The sequence below is a fragment of the Pituophis catenifer genome, unplaced genomic scaffold (genome assembly GCF_029215685.1).
Source record: "Pituophis catenifer annectens isolate HBS135680 unplaced genomic scaffold, rPitCat1.0.hap2 SCAF_1, whole genome shotgun sequence".
NCBI classification, from domain to species: Eukaryota; Metazoa; Chordata; class Lepidosauria; order Squamata; family Colubridae; genus Pituophis; species Pituophis catenifer.
Window position 1 is genome coordinate 282494997 of NW_027256881.1, and position 16019 is coordinate 282511015.

The 16019-nt window shown below is 36.0% G+C and overlaps 2 protein-coding genes across 3 annotated transcripts in view; one reads left to right on the plus strand and one right to left on the minus strand.

Moving 5' to 3' along the window:
• The window catches only part of ZNF106 (zinc finger protein 106), a 40882-nt gene extending 27343 nt beyond the window's left edge, over positions 1-13539 (plus strand). For both annotated transcript variants that reach the window (XM_070939890.1, XM_070939898.1), the window contains exons 14-22: positions 1086-1220; positions 1930-2046; positions 2553-2744; positions 3252-3314; positions 4645-4764; positions 5899-5970; positions 7605-7676; positions 9264-9410; positions 10224-13539. In XM_070939890.1, the coding sequence (XP_070795991.1) occupies positions 1086-1220; positions 1930-2046; positions 2553-2744; positions 3252-3314; positions 4645-4764; positions 5899-5970; positions 7605-7676; positions 9264-9410; positions 10224-10280 (975 nt within the window). In that variant the 3' untranslated portion in view covers positions 10281-13539. The remainder of the gene's footprint in view (positions 1-1085; positions 1221-1929; positions 2047-2552; positions 2745-3251; positions 3315-4644; positions 4765-5898; positions 5971-7604; positions 7677-9263; positions 9411-10223) is intronic.
• A 444-nt stretch (positions 13540-13983) lies between these two features.
• The window catches only part of CAPN3 (calpain 3), a 30350-nt gene continuing 28314 nt past the window's right edge, over positions 13984-16019 (minus strand). Inside the window, exon 23 of the mRNA XM_070939909.1 lies at positions 13984-15323. Within this exon, the coding sequence (XP_070796010.1) occupies positions 15297-15323 (27 nt within the window). The 3' untranslated portion in view covers positions 13984-15296. The remainder of the gene's footprint in view (positions 15324-16019) is intronic.

Below are 16019 nucleotides of genomic sequence, written 5' to 3' on the forward strand. Positions count from 1 at the left end.
TCAATATTTTTTAGAATGCAATTTTTAGCAGCCTTAGGATAAATACATCTGTTAAGATGAAACTGAAACCTATTCAGTTTTGTGGGAGAGACGTAGGACACTTTAAAATATTATTAGAACTCTGTTTTAGAAACTAATATTTGGGAGCTGTTAATCAAATCTAGTGAATGCCATATGATACTTAACATCTCTCTTAGGAAAAGAAATGATGGAAATACAAAAAAATTCAAAACAATAAAGGAAGTAACTTCTTGTTCCTAGGTTTATGCAGACATATGCATACTGCTTCATGAGAAAGTGGTGTCAAAAGTTTTCTTACAGAGCTTAAGTTCATATGAAGTTGCAGCTCTTGAAGGAATGGCAGAACTTGCTAGAAGACAATATTAGGCACGTAGTTTGCACATAAGCAGTCCCCAACTAACAATTGTAGTTGAGCCTGAAATTGATCATGTCATTGCAGTTGTTAGTAAGTGATTAAATGACTGGGACCAATTTTACGTTTTTTTGTAAAAAATTGGGGGCGGTCATTAAGTAAATACCACGTTCGTTATGTGTATCCACTTTATTCTATGGGTGCTTTTTGCTGGAAAAGTAAGTAAATGCCAGAGACTGGCAAAAAGCATTTAAAAAATCACGGTTGAATGATGGTGGGATGCTGCAAAAGTGAGCCTGTTGCCAAGTGCCCAGAATGTGTTCCTATGACACTGGGAAGGTGTTGCAGCCATCGTAACTTTGAAATTGAGTCATAAGTAGCTTTTGGAAGGATCTGTTGTAACTTTGAATGGTCACTAAATGATTGGTTGTAAATCAAGAACTATTATATCTGTAGTTGCACATGCGCCTTAAATTTCTTATATCTCTAAGAGCTGCCTCTATTGTAAGTGTCAGGAATTGGTGACATGGCTTTCAGCTTTGGACATGGGAAATACACAGAAGCGGAGGTGCAAGCCCCCAAATAATTTTAATAAAACTAAAAACAAACCAAAACCCCCATGATCTCATGTATGGTCCTTGCTTTCTTTCAAAAAGGGTGATCTCTACCTCTTAAAAGTCATTCTGACCACATTTCATTCTTCTTTTCATAGAACAGGAAATGTGTGGGTGTCTTTGAAGGGCACGCTTCCAAAGTCAACTGCCTCCTGGTAATTCAGACAACAGGGAAAAATGCAGCACTCTACTCTGGCTCCAGTGATCACAATATAAATTGCTATAACGCCAAGGTAAGTATTGAAATAATGGTTGATGCAACTAATTAACCAGGAGGAAAATGCATTGCCTTTTGTAATTCTGGTTTCTGAATTTATTCATCTTCTCCCTAGGCCAATTGTGAGTGTTAGGATGGATTGGCACTGGTAGACCTTCCCAGACATTTGGGAATGTCTGATATTTCTTCAGCTCTGTGCATCTAAACCATCTTCTGAGCATCTAAAAATGTGAAGTGGCTTCCAGAAGTAAAAACATTTTCACTGATGCAAAATGATAATACTTAGATAACAACTTAAAAAAATTATTTAAGCCAAAATATTTTTATACTTTTATTATTGTATGCATTCCTTGGTCTCAGATTGATAAAATTCTTGGTAGTGCTTTATTTACAAAAGGCAATACTGTGTGTGCATTACTTTTACGTTTAGAGCAGAAGACCACACAGGAGACTTGAAAGGAACACAGTTACATTTGTATTTAGAATTCAGTTTTTCATTCTTCCAGTGGTTTTCAGGAGCAGACTTACATCTAAAGCAACAGTTTGCTTGTATGTTGAGAAACTTAAACTGCTACATAAATGAAACTTTCCTTTAACCTTTATAGTACATGTATCAGTTTAGGTTTTCTCAATGTACAAGAGTGTTTCCTAAATAATATGCTTTCAAAGCTTGTTAAGGCTATTTACTATGAGTTTAGTAAATCCTACTTTTTCTTCCTTACTAGACAAGAGAACTTATTGATCAATTTAAACTGGATGACCGTGTGCTTTGCCTGCACAGTAGATGGAGGATCCTTTACGCCGGCCTTGCAAATGGAAATGTGGTCACTTTTAATATAAAGGTCAGTATAAGAGATGTAAACATTGCTAATCTCCCAGAAGAAAGGCTAATATATTGTGTGATACCTGAAAAGGACAAATAATGTTTGAAGTTCGACTTGCATAAAGAAATAAGGGGAAGATCTACCTGGGCACAGTTAGAGGTTAGTTGATGCATAAGCACAATCAGACATAAGACTAAAATATGCCTGGGGGAGTAGTTACTGGGAAAGGAGTCCATGCCCCCTTATCTGTTTCTTTGAATTATTTTTCTGTTCAAAATTAAAATTATGTAAGTATTTGCTATGGAGCAGAGCGTATCTTAAAAGAAATTCACTCCATTAAAAAGTAAACAACACTGTTTCTTAATGAAAAAAAACATTGTTTTACAAGTCCAGTTATATGGGAATCTGGAATTTGTGAGAAGGCATTCAAATAATTAGAAGGAGAAGAATTTAGTGCTTTTGGATGTGGAAGGAAATAATTGTGACCATAACGTGTGTTTGGGTTGTATTTTCTTTTCCCCAAGAACAACCGACAACTTGATACTTTTGAGTGTCATGGTCCTAGGGCGATTAGCTGCCTGGCTACAGCTCAAGAAGGGGCACGACGACTACTGATTGTGGGATCCTACGATTGTACAATTAGTGTGCGGGATGCCCGAAATGGACTGCTGCTCCGAACCCTTGAAGGTCATAGCAAAACAGTACTGTGTATGAAGGCAAGTACTTTAAAAAGAAGACCTTTATTGAAATGCAGCCATTTGAAACAATTCATAACTTGTAAATGAAATTCCATTTTTTTTATTTATTTTTTTTTATTTTTTTTGCTTGATGCTATTTCCTCAGTTCTGAGGAGGTGTAAGATGAGAGACATCTTATATATGTCAGCTGGGAGAGGATGTGGGATTTTCGGAGGGAGGCCTTACTTGATGCTCTGCAGATCAATCAGTTGGAGATGTAAAATACCCCTTCCTTTTAATAGATAATAGTAATTTTGAAGCACAGCTGGACTTGAGATGTGGTATTAACTAGGTCTGTGGGTAATTCGGTTGCGTCTAATGCAGTTCTGTTGCAGCTGGTGCTTAGACTGGCGTTGTAATTCATTCTCTAGAGGTGATTCATTCATTGTAAATATATTGTGACAATTAAACGTGAGAACTGGTAAGGAATGAAGTATTTCTGGTTAAATATTGTATGTAATCTGGCTGTTGGCTTTATTTTCCAAGGTTGTGAATGATCTGGTTTTCAGCGGTTCCAGTGACCAATCTGTCCATGCCCACAACATACATGTAAGTTGTTCAAAGGTCATTTCATTTTAATCTGTGAAATACCAGTCTCAATTACTGTTTTTTTAATGGATCATAATACAATAATAGCTATTTGATGAATTTCTTCTTAAAATACTGTATCAAGCCATTGTTTCCACATATTTACTGTAGATGAAACAGGGCTACTAGCATATTTTTAACTGGCACGATTGTCTAGTCAAATAAAAGTGCATGAAACTTTCCTAAAGCAACTAATTTTTCTATTTCTCAGAACATCTACAGGCAAGATTCAGGTTTAAGTATTAGGTATTTTTCTCTGTGAACACTTGTTTAAAATTGAATTAAATTTATGTAAATGAATTAGCAACACTAATTTAGCAGTAAATTATTTTGTTAGAAGCAAAAGAAGTATGAAGCATTTCATATTCTCATCACTAAACAACGCAGTCATAAAGTACATCACAATTTATAATGACAACAATCCCAGCAACACTCCTTATTGCCATCATTAAGTGAGGATCACAGGGTCATTAAGTGAGTCCCAGGCAACTCACAAGCCGGGAGGCAGAAGGGGCATGCTCTGGATCTTGTCAGCCAAGGAACTGTGACTGGCAGGATAATGGAAAAGAGCCTTTCTGTTGCAGAATGTCATGCCCCTTGAACTGAGATCTGCCCCCACCTTCTTGCCCTTCTGAAAGAGCCTGAAAACTTGGCATTGCCAACTGACTTGGGACCCTGATAGGGGCATCCCATTTTGGAGAAGGCTAGTAGACTAATACAAGACCTCACCTCTATTCCAACTATGCATTGGTTCTTTTTATCAATTTTAATAGTAATTTTAATATATTAGTTTTTACTATGATGCTTTAATGTTTTAATCCTGTAATTGTTTTATTCTGTTATTATTATTATTATTATTTATTATTAAAATTATGTTAATTATGTTAATTATGACATTGTAAACCAGTTGCTTGGTAGAGTGAGGGGCGCATACAAATTCAATAAATGAATAAGAATAGGAAGAGAAGAGAAGAGAAGAGAGAGAAGAGAAGAATACCAATTCTCAGATGCATCTTTTTATTTCTTGTGAATGATGGTGGATAAGGATAAGCTTTTACACAAAATACATAAAGATTGATCCCATATGAAAGCCGTATGAAAGTGTTGTTCATGCTAGACAGTTAACAATCTTTCTTACAACGCTCACTTTATTAACAGTACAAATTAAAGAAGAAACATATCCTCTTTAAGATTTTTTTCTTAAAAGGAAGGTGTCTATAAGAATCTAGTAGAAACAATCAATTTTTTTTTTCTCTGTGCATACCCATTTATCCTGATGATCTTGTTGCAGACTGGGGAGCTGGTACGGATATACAAGGGGCATAACCATGCAGTAACTGTTGTGAACATCCTGGGAAAAGTGATGGTAACAGCCTGTTTAGACAAGTGTGTTCGAGTATATGAGTTGCAGGTAAAAATCTAGCTGATTTTATTTAAAGTGGAATGTGATCATTATCTTTGTAAATGATATCCTTTGTTTTTCTTTGATTCCAAGTGGTGTATTCATCTTCAAATATTTCATGAGATCTAATTTGATGCAATTCTTTTAGGTCTGAATTGGGGTTTTAAATGATTTGATTGCTTATTTGTACCCTATGACTATCATTAAGTGTTGTATTTTATGATTCTTAACAAATGTAACTTTTCTTTTTATGTACACTGACAGCATTTGCACCAAAGACAAATGCCTTGTGTGTCCAATCACACTTGGCCAATAAAGAATTCTATCTGTTCATCCGGCCGTCCGGCCGTCCATTCTATCTATCTATCTATCTATCTATCTATCTATCTATCTATCTATCTATCTATCATCTATCTATCTATCTATCTATCTATCTATCTATCTATCTATCTATCTATCTATCTATCTATCTACCATTTATCTCCTGTAGGAGTTGCAGAGACTTCAGGGTCTAATTTTCTCTAGGAAGAATAGCTGCTGGATTGTCTGTTTTGCCTGCTAAACTTACTTGCCATGAGATAACAGTGTTGTGGTGAAAGCCCTAGGTCTGTGTTGGCATACCTATGGCACATGTGCCAAAGGTGGCACGCAGCGCCCTCTCTGTGGGCATGAGAGCTATCGCCCCAGCTCAGCTCTGCCGAGACGCGCACATGCGCAGGGCACCTGTATGCGTGGGGATGGGGCGTAGGGAATGGGCACGCATTGCATTTGGGGGGTTCGGGCGCACATTCACGCATTCATGCGTGCATGCGTGCGCACTTTGGACACTCGGTCTGGCAAAGATTAGCCATCACTGCCCTAGGTTATGTACATTGCCTGCCATACATTCTGAAAGCGTGTGAGGTTATTTAGATAAATACATGACTTTTCCTGTTTGATAACTTTTCATCTGGGAGAGTCTATGGCTGGGAATGAGTATTTAAAATAAGTGAACTAGTATTGTGGGACAAAGAAGCAGGTTGTTTTGTTTTTCTTAACATTGTTTACATAGAGTTTACTGTAACTAAATCTTTAGCTATATACTTATTGGCTTATTACATGCCTAACAAGTTTTCTTTGTTTTTTCCCCTCTTTTCCACCAAGTCTCACGATCGTTTACAAGTCTATGGAGGACATTCGGATATGATTATGTGCATGACCATTCATAAGAGCATGGTAACACTTTGTTTTCCCTTTCCATAATATTAGGGATTTTCCTCTTATGATTATGGCTATCCAGAATTAGATCATTATTCTTGCTTGCTTTGTAGATAGTGTTTTGCAAGTTACTTCATGCTTGGTTCCCTCTGGTTGGGAAATAGGACTGTGAAGCAATTATGAATTTGTTAGAAGCTGTATCCAAAGAGCCAGATGTCCTCAAACCCACTAGAGCACCCCATAAGGAGCATCTGTCACCTGGGGGAAGATAACAGGCATTTGTATCTTATATTTAAGAACATCACCACCAAACTAATCACCACCACTTCTCTATATGCATAAGGAGGATTATTCTGGATTCTAGCCAGGCTCTAACAAAAGACATAAGTAAATTCACAGATCAGAAGATCTGATGCCCTGTAGTTGGATTGGACTCCAAACTCTTTATCTGCTCTTGCAAGATGGCCAGGGGTAAGGGACTGTGGGAGTCCAGAAAATCTGGAGAGTATTTAGTATTATTTATGTAAATTTGGTAGTCCTGTTTTCCTGCATGGTGGCACAGTGGTAAGAATGCAGGATTGCAGGCTAACTGCTCACATTGCCAGGAGTTCAGTTCCCTCAATCCTGACTGGCTCAGGTTGACTCAGCCTTCCATCCTTACAAGGTTGGTAAAATGAGGACCCAGATTGTTGGGGGCAATATGCCGTCTCTGTGAACCGCTTAGAGGGGCTGTAAAGCACTGTGGTGGTATATAAGTCTTAAGTGATATTGCTATTATTATAAAGTAGCCCAGTTGGATTGTTTGTAAAAACAACTAAACTGTGATAAAATAATACAATTTTACCCAACTCTTTTCAATCTGTGAAAAGCATCAGATAACTTTTGAATAAACGTTAACATTTGAGATGCCTAAACCAACTGAAATCTGAAAAGCATAGCAACTTTAGCTTAACCAACAGTCTAAATAACTAGGTAAGGTTTCTGGGCATATGTGTGTCTATTTTTTTTTAATTTTTAATTGGGCACTTAACAGAGATTGTCTCCACAGCCTGAATGACATCATTATATTTTGTTATCCTATTGACGTCATGCAAAAATTATTTCGCAGGAGCAGACTATAACCACTCAAACACTTAATGATATTTATACTGTTAAACCACTTGTTTAGTTACAGAACTTAATAACTCTATAGTGTAACTGAGGACTTTATTCAATTAATGATCCTGCATTCTTTGGTTGCATATTAATGTACATTTTCTAAACATTACTACTGATTTCTTTTGCAGAATAGTTTTACAGTTCATCCTTAGGTTTTGTGTTCCTACATGTACTAGCTGTTTTGCTGTTATTGATATCTCAAGATTTTTTTAAAAAAAACTTCATACTAAAAAGGTTTTTTATGTGTTCAGTATACAAAATACTAATTGAATTGTTTCCCTTAATCCAACCATTATGAACTGAGTGATAAAGGAATGTATAGAATTAATTTCAACATTTTGCTTTTCTATCACTAAAATATATAAGCTACTGTACAGAAAATAGATATTCTAATCATAGTAGAATTTTAAACATAGTACCAGTGGCTACTGCATTTAGTATATTCATGTCCTTTTATTCTTTTAATTCTAGAATTCTTTTTTTCCTCTTTTCAGATCTACACAGGTTGCTATGATGGTAGTATCCAAGCAGTGCGGCTTAACCTGATGCAGAACTATCGTTGTTGGGTAAAGAAAAAACACTTTTGCTCTTTAAACTCTAAAATTCATGTAGTTGTTCGTAATATTTGAAGCCTGTTGAATCCACAAAAAATGTAACATAAATAGGATAAAAATGTCAACAAAACCAAATAGTTGAAATAGTTAAAATTGCAGTTGGGTAACTATAATGAATTTGGCTGATTGATTTGTTCATTTAAAAGGTAGGCTCGGCATAAGGTATCAGACATCATAAATCAACTCTCTAAGCCAAGTTTGAATCAAATTCTTTACCTACTATGGAAAGCAATTAGTTCATTCCAGATTCCAGATAAATCTCAAATAGTTTTTAAACCCCTAAGTTTAGTCTTCGCTTAAGAATGGCTGAAAATATTGACTCCAGCCATTCTAAATATTCTTTGCAGGGGTGGGCTCAGAAAGATGCCAAGGGTCACCTGCCCATCCCTAAATGTCCTCCATTTGTACCCCAAGGAAAGCTGTTGGAAACAGGACTCTCTTCATGATTCTCCCCTGTCAGGGCAAGAAAAGCATAGTTTTCAGACAATGTATATGTTGTGAAGTCACTGTAATGACAACACTCTTCTTGGTAAAATCCTCTGGACAAATGTAGAGCTTCTGGTACTTTAAGTAATCAAAATATTCTTAAGAGAGACAAACCAGGTGTGGTGTGGTAAATTGAAAAAGCAGGAGCTGGTCTCTGTCCCCTTCAAGCAATCCTTATATTAATATGGGTGCTTTGAGAAGACAAGAAATTGGTCACTCAGTTCTCTCCCACCTTCAGCATGAGGAACATCATAGTTCAGAGATCTTCAAACTTGGCAGCTTTAAGACTTGTGGACTTCAACTCCCAGAATTCTCCAGCCAGCTATGCTGGCTGGAGAATTCTGAGAGTTGAAGTCCACAAGTCTTAAAGCTGCCAAGTTTGGGGACCCCTGTCATAGTTCCTTCATGTAATGCTGTATTCTGGAGCAGATTGCATGAAGTGCTTTTTCTGTTTGGATGAAAGGTGCAAAGAATTTGGCTGTAGTGTCCTAGAGGGATGAAACAAACTTGGCGCAGTTGCTGACAGGTTTCTGTTCAGAAAATTCAAGACTACAAATGTCAGTATATCTTTCAAACGACCAAAAACTTCAAGTTTATCATTTGACTCCCTTCTTTTTCCTAGAGGTGGATTGAAGTGGTCTTTACAGTTTTGGTTATTTCAGTCCTATTCATACTTGCAGTGTCAATGGAGGATTGAAAATCTTTGTGTTATACAGAGCTGTGCAGTATAGTGGTTAAGATATTATAAAATCCAGGAGACCTTGGGAGCTCCTTGGATGATTTGGGGTCAGCCACTTTTCTCTCAATCCAATTTATTTCAGAATTGATGCTGAGAAAAATTTCTGAAGGGAGTGCTGTGGACAAAAATGAATGAATGTACCATGTTATGGTTTTACAGAGTTAGCTTTTACTAAATCAAGCTAATTAAGTTTCCTCTAGTTCAGTATTTTCTCTTTCTTACATTTATGAACTGCAGAATAATGGTTCCATTGTTAACGTCTCCACTAGCTTTCAGCCATTCCCTCTAACAGTTTTGTTTACTTTGCTTATCAGTGGCATGGATGTTCACTTATATTTGGAGTTGTGGACCACTTGAAACAGCATTTGTTAAATGACCACACAAATCCGAATTTTCAAACTCTGAAGTGCCGCTGGAAGAATTGTGATGCATTCTTCACCTCCAGGAAAAGTTCCAAACAGGTATGTAGCAAAGAAATTGGATAAAAGGTGAAAGATAAAGGAATTATTTGGAGTGTAGTTCTTGTAGCTTGGGAAGAGAGCAATCTACAAAAACTTTAATATGTCTTTTAAGAACAAAAAGGTGCCCAATTAATTGGCAGTCCTGCTGCCACTGTGTCGTAAGGTGAGGGGAAATTCTATTCCTGATATAGTGACAGAAAATGTCTGGGGCCCTTTTTATTCTGCTATTGGTTCTTTAATAGTAGTAACTGGAAAAGAGACCCATTTAAGGGTCTTGATCTACAATTCTCCTATTGTCTGCAGATTATAGAAGTATTAAAAAGTGTATTAGCTGTTGACATATTTATTTTCCCTTCAGATTCCCCCTCTTTCCCCGTTTGTTCTGTTCTTTCCTTGTGAGCCCAGCAGCATTCATTCTATCATCACTTATTCTTCTCATCCCTTCATCGGATTGCCTTATAAGATGTTTTTCTATCATAAATGTTACTTACATATTGGTGATATACATACATTATTGTACCAAAGAGTTCACTAAACAACTACTGAACATATCGTACAACATTTCACAAAAACCAATCAAATCAAAGCTAAAGCTGGCCAGTAAAAGTATGAGGATGCTTTTAACTTGCTGGTTAAAACTTAAAAATGTAAGAAGTTTAATAAGAACATTTGAACTCTGACTAGTGCTGTCTCAAATCTTGGATGTACCCTGGCCTGGAATGTATCATTGATATGCTTAATTTTTTTTATTGGTCATTGAAGTATAAAAATCTGAGCTAATTGAAATCAATCCTGTTTCCTTTCTGCCTCTAGGATGCAGTCGGACATATTGAGAAGCATGCAGAGGATGATAGCAAGATTGACTCATGACATTTTTCAGCCTCCCATATTGGGAAGTATTTTTTTATACACAAGTAATTTTACATGCCTTGTCCACCTCATTCTTTTCTTTTTCCTCCTGTTTCATCATTGGAGTGCAAAAAGAACACATGCCTTTTTCTGTTTTGTCTACAGAGACAGAATCTATTCGCAGCTCTGTAAAGGAAGGAATGACAGAGTCATGCCAAATAACTGTTTATACCATTCACTTTTTAGGGGGAAAATCTACCTTCCCTCTTACTTACATTGTGCAAATAAGTGCAGTGTGCTTATCTATTACTTGGTATTCAGAGTAATGTTTTATACTTAATTTGGGACCCTACATATAAGTGTTTTAACCATCAGTTTTCATGTTATATGTAGGATCCCCTGTTAATGTATGTTTCTGGTTTTGGATTATTTTAATATTAATCAAAACATTATTGAACTCAGGCTAGAAATACCACCTGATTGTTGAATTCCTTATTTTTTTTCTTACTGAAGTCTTTGAGATATTTTGCTGTGGGAATGAACAATTGGCTCACTGTTTGAGTTACTTTATATTGTGGCTTCAGTTTAAAATTTGAAATTTACACAATCACAATTTTACTTGATTTTATGGGTCTACTTTGGCTCCAAAGAATCTTAGGGTGGCAGAGAACATACTGTTAAGACAGCAGAATACCTGTTTCTTAAACATACTATTATTTCCCGGTTATTTTAAGAGTTCCAGGCACCATAATACAAATACCAGTAAATATAACTTATATTAAACATTTTTGGTTAGGTTTATACCTAGTGCTCTCTTGCCACAATATTGGGACTATTTTTTCGATTCTGAGAATTTTAAGTTATGACCATTCTGGCATTTGAAGTAAGTGAACTTTTACATATTTTTACTTGCTTCATCCAGCTAAGCCTGTGAGAATCCTGTGTTTTTGATAACCATCTTGTTTCACACCAACTGACTAAATTTCAGTTCCTATAATTGCAAGTTAAAAAGCTGTTGGGCACAAACTGGAAAGATTTAAAACCCAAGCAGAAGCTGAGAATTTTGCATGTATTTTGTGCTGTCATTTAAGGGAGCAAAACCAAGCAGTGTGACAAATGTAAGAATTGAAAGAATAATAGCATATGTGTTTGAGAAAGAAATGTGTATATGGTCAGTGCTGTCTGGGAAAGTTTTGGTGCTGCAATTAGCGGTATTCAGAAAGTGGTTCCCTATTTAGATTTCATCTACTGTTTGTGACATCAGTTCTGGTTTTTCTTCCATAGAAAAGCTAAAAACCTCATTATTAGTCTAGCAGTATCTGACTGTGAGCTTAACTACACCAGACAATATATACATATTAGAAGAACAAAAATGAACAATTCACTTCTATTGTTAAACATCTTCTGTAGCCTGTGTGTGATTTCTGGGCAATAGTGCCTCCTCTTTTCATGACATTGTTGAGAACTGAAATCAAACAAGCTAAAGGAAACCTTCAAATGCTTATTTGAAAGGCTGCAAAAACTTTCATTTTGTAGACAGCTGAATATTGAATGACATTTTAAAATATAGCTCATTCTTAATTGAATGTTTGAAGTTAAATTACAGAGGTAGGAAGTATTTTTGTGAAGAAAAATATATGGAGAGCGTTATTAGTTATGTGAATGCGTGAATTTTAATTTTGCATCCTCTTCAAGGATTTTAATTTTTCAGTATTTTAACTGGAAGAGGATGGTGCCTTGATATGCAATAATTTAAATGTCTTGACATCAGTAATTGCAATTTATAACTTGGACTGCTTATTTGTGTATCTTACTGTTTAGGACTGTATGTATGTTTGGGTGTGTGCGCATGTACATTTAGGATGAGTGTGTTTTGGGATGCTTTCAAAATTTGTATTAAAACTTGTTCAGCAATAAAAGCGTGGCCAAGTTTTATTATTAGTTTGTTCTATAATATATGTTTTTCTTAATGAGAAGAATCATTGCAAATGAGGCTACATGACTCAGAAAGTTAAACTCCTCCTCCTTCCGTGTGTTCTATTGAAACTCCACAGTTCTCTCATGTGGAATTGAAATGTTGTTCTCTTGCGATTCAGGTTATTTGTTTGGTTTGAGGTTGTTTTCTGTACTTATACCTCTTTAGTTGGAAATGTAAGCATGCTCCTTTAGGTTGCTCTAGAAATCTTGGTGCAAAGAGGGCAAAATGGAGTTTGCTGATTATTGATAGAATGGTAAGGCAGATGCATCAAGATTGCGTACTTTGAAGATTGTCACATTCTGGAAAATTGCAGGTTTTTGTCTTATTTCCACAAATATATTAACTTTATCTTTAGAAAATATTTATTTTGAAAAAAAGGAGATAGAAATGAAGTTGCCAGAGTGAATCGCAGAGTGCATTATTGAAATGTGTGGGAAGTGTTTAGTTTTGCGTGCTGGCTGATGTCTGAGTAAGTTGTTGCAGGTTGCATATGCAATGTATTTGGACTGCATGCCAACATATTTCTTCAGTATAAGAGGTGTGCGTTTTTAAAATGCCATTAAGTTTTGTGTTTGTGTGTGTGTGGTGAATGTGTTTCTTTACATTAATTGTTCTGCTGTGGAGGACTGTTGTGTTTTTCAGCTGCTGTAGAATTCAGGTATTTGGTAGCTGGTTGCATTTTTGTCCCATTAAATAACAGAACACTTGCAAGTATCCCAGCTTCTATTTGCCCTTTGAGACACTACCTGGGCTACAGTGGATTGAAACATAAAAGCTACAATATCTTAATAAAGTGGCAAAGCACCCATCTTAAAAACTCTGGACTGCATTCTAATGACATTAGATATAATATATCTAACATGACATTTTATCTTCTTTTTAAATGCAAGTTGGGGATATGTGTTTCATAGCGCAAATATGTTAAAGACAGATACATTAAGAATTAGTATTCGGGCAGCCAGCAGCTAACTTGCTCTAAACACTGAGTTTCCTAGATAATCTATAGTTTGTGAGGAACGGTTTCCACAGAACATATAAGCAGGTGCTCCACATAGTACTGTGCATTAATGCAGCTAGAAGGTCTAAAGCAACACATCATTTAAGGCATGAACAGATTCCTGTAATTGCAAAAATACCAGGTGGAAAAATAGCATATCTACTATGCTATAACTGTTTAACTAACATCTTTTTTCAGTTTGTTTCAGTGAATGATTTAGTCTTTCCTTTTTTGCTACAAAGCTGTGAATTAGATAAGATAAACAGCAAAAAGAAAACAAAATAAATTTACTTTATCCCAAGAGAGATGTGGTGTGGTCTATTTATTTTCTTCAGATTTTACTTAATAATTTAAATATGTCATTTACTTTTGAGAAAAAAAATGGGTTAAGGTTATGTGCTTCTCAGCCTTGGTAACTTTAAAAAGGTTCCCCAGTCAACCATGAGGAATTCTGGGAGTTGAAGTCCACATGTCTTAAAATTGCTGAGGTTCAAGCTCTGGCCTCTAAATTAAAGTATAGCAAAAGAAAAAAAAACAAAAAACAAAACCCTCTAGTATGAAGCCTGTTTCACTGTTTTTACCTAGCTACTCCACACACTTCAAAGGTCAACTTCCCAAAGCCACAATTCCAAACATAAGCAAAAATATTGGATAGCAATCGTCTTTACAAATCCATACAAGCATCTGTTAAAAAAGAAACTGGACATCTACAAGTAGCACTTTTTCACAGGGTTTTTTTTTTTATTTTGTTTTGTAATTTTAACACAGCAGATCCAGTGAAAGAGGTCTCATTTATTTATTATGCAACTTTTGCCATATTATCCCCAGTAATGGAACCATTGCTTGCATGGCATTTTTAAAAATGGCATAAGGAATACAGTTTCTAAACAAATGTAGTCATAGCACTAGATCACAGTTAATCCTATGTGCAAAATGTCTTATAAAAGAAGTCTTGTTTATATGTCAATACAGATTTCTATAAAAGTTCTACCGTAAGAGAACCCAGACTTGCTGAATATGTCAGTTTGTTGCAGCCAGAACAAACTTATAATTTAGCTAAAATGTTTTCCCTGCAGCCTAGGAACAAAATTAATTGCAGGTAGCCCCTCGACTTAACAACCGTAATTGGGACTAGAATTTCTATTGCTAAGTGAGATGGTGTTAAGTGAGTCGCACCTGATTTTATGACCACTGTGCACAGTTGTTGAGCTAGTCACTGTAGCTAAGTGAATCACATGGTTGTTAAACGAACCCAGCTTCCTATTGACTTAGCTTCTTAGAAGCTGGCTGGGAAGGCCGCAAACAGCGATCACATGACTCCAGGACACTGCAACCATTGTAAATAGATGCCAGTTGCCAAGCACCCAAATTGTGAAAACATGATTTTGGGTGGTGGTGCAACAGTCTTAAGTGCTAGGCCTGTTGAAAGTCACTTTTTTCCCCAGTGCTGTTGTACTTCAAGTGGTTGCTATAAATGAATGGTCAAGGACCACCTATAGATCAGCCACAATATTTAGCCATCTATCTTGTCATTTGATACATCCTGTTTAATACTTCATCTGCGTACATAGATATATTCTGTTGCCGGGCCTAATTGTAGGAAGTTTTGGCTACAGGAATAATGATTAATTAAACATATAACAAAATTATATGAAAATAATTTAGATAGTTAAATATTTTGAGTCATTATTTTCAAATAAGTTGAATTACAATCAGATGAACCGCATTTTGGCAATTTGTAGTGTAAATTGTTCTGCTGCCCGCTAAATATCTCGGTAAGAAGAGGTGCTGTTTCAAAATAAGAACAATAATTTTGATTTGCAACGAAGCTCATGCATCTAGAGTTGATGCCATCAGGAGAGCAGATTCCCTTCTTGTGTACAACATGCTTCATTGCTTTTGTTACTTCTCCATAAGATGTTTCCTTGGACAAATCTGCTGAATTTACACTTCCTTTCCATGTAATTTTTAAGAGGGAGATGTGCAAGAGATCAGTATCTTGTAACTTGAATTTTGGCTGATTAAGTCAATAATCCAAGAGAAGATGCAAAATGAGTGATAATCAGGCATACATGGTGAGCTGTAGCCACTGGAAGTAGAAAATGAGTATTGTAAGATAATAGGCATTTCTTTAATATGCAGAACAAAACTACAGTTTTTGTAGTTTGTGATTTGTGCAAATCCCCTTAACCCAGTAAAGAAATTGACTTAACATACAAACTGAACATTTTCAGCATCAGACTATAAAATTGTTTGACTCCTATTCCCATACTCAAGAGATACTTATGTCCAAATAAGGATTTCCATGTGTATTAAACCTTACAATGACACTGCATTTGCAAGGCTGTATTTCCTTTCTAATTCATAGCTCAATTAGAAATGAGTTCATTCTTCAAGCTTGTACTCTATCACAAAGTTGGATTAGAACTTTTACGAACGTTGAAAACACAATACATTTATTTTTCCCTATCTTGAAAATAAATTATAATATGCACTATTAAAGAACAATAGGGTATGACTGAGGAGAAACAATTGAACCCAAGGAACCTGGAGCTTCTGTTTGGGCATCATGGTTTAGTATTGTCTTTCTCTTCCTGTAAGAGAACAAGTTCTCAAGTCCTCCTGGATAACTGCGGACCAGGAATTTTGCCTAGCTATGGCTGATGTTTCACTTGTGACCCTACCCAAGGACCTAGAAATAACTCATATTTTTATTCAATACTAACTCATATTCTTATTCAAACCCAGTTGGACTATTGCATTATGCTCTACACAGGGCTGTTTT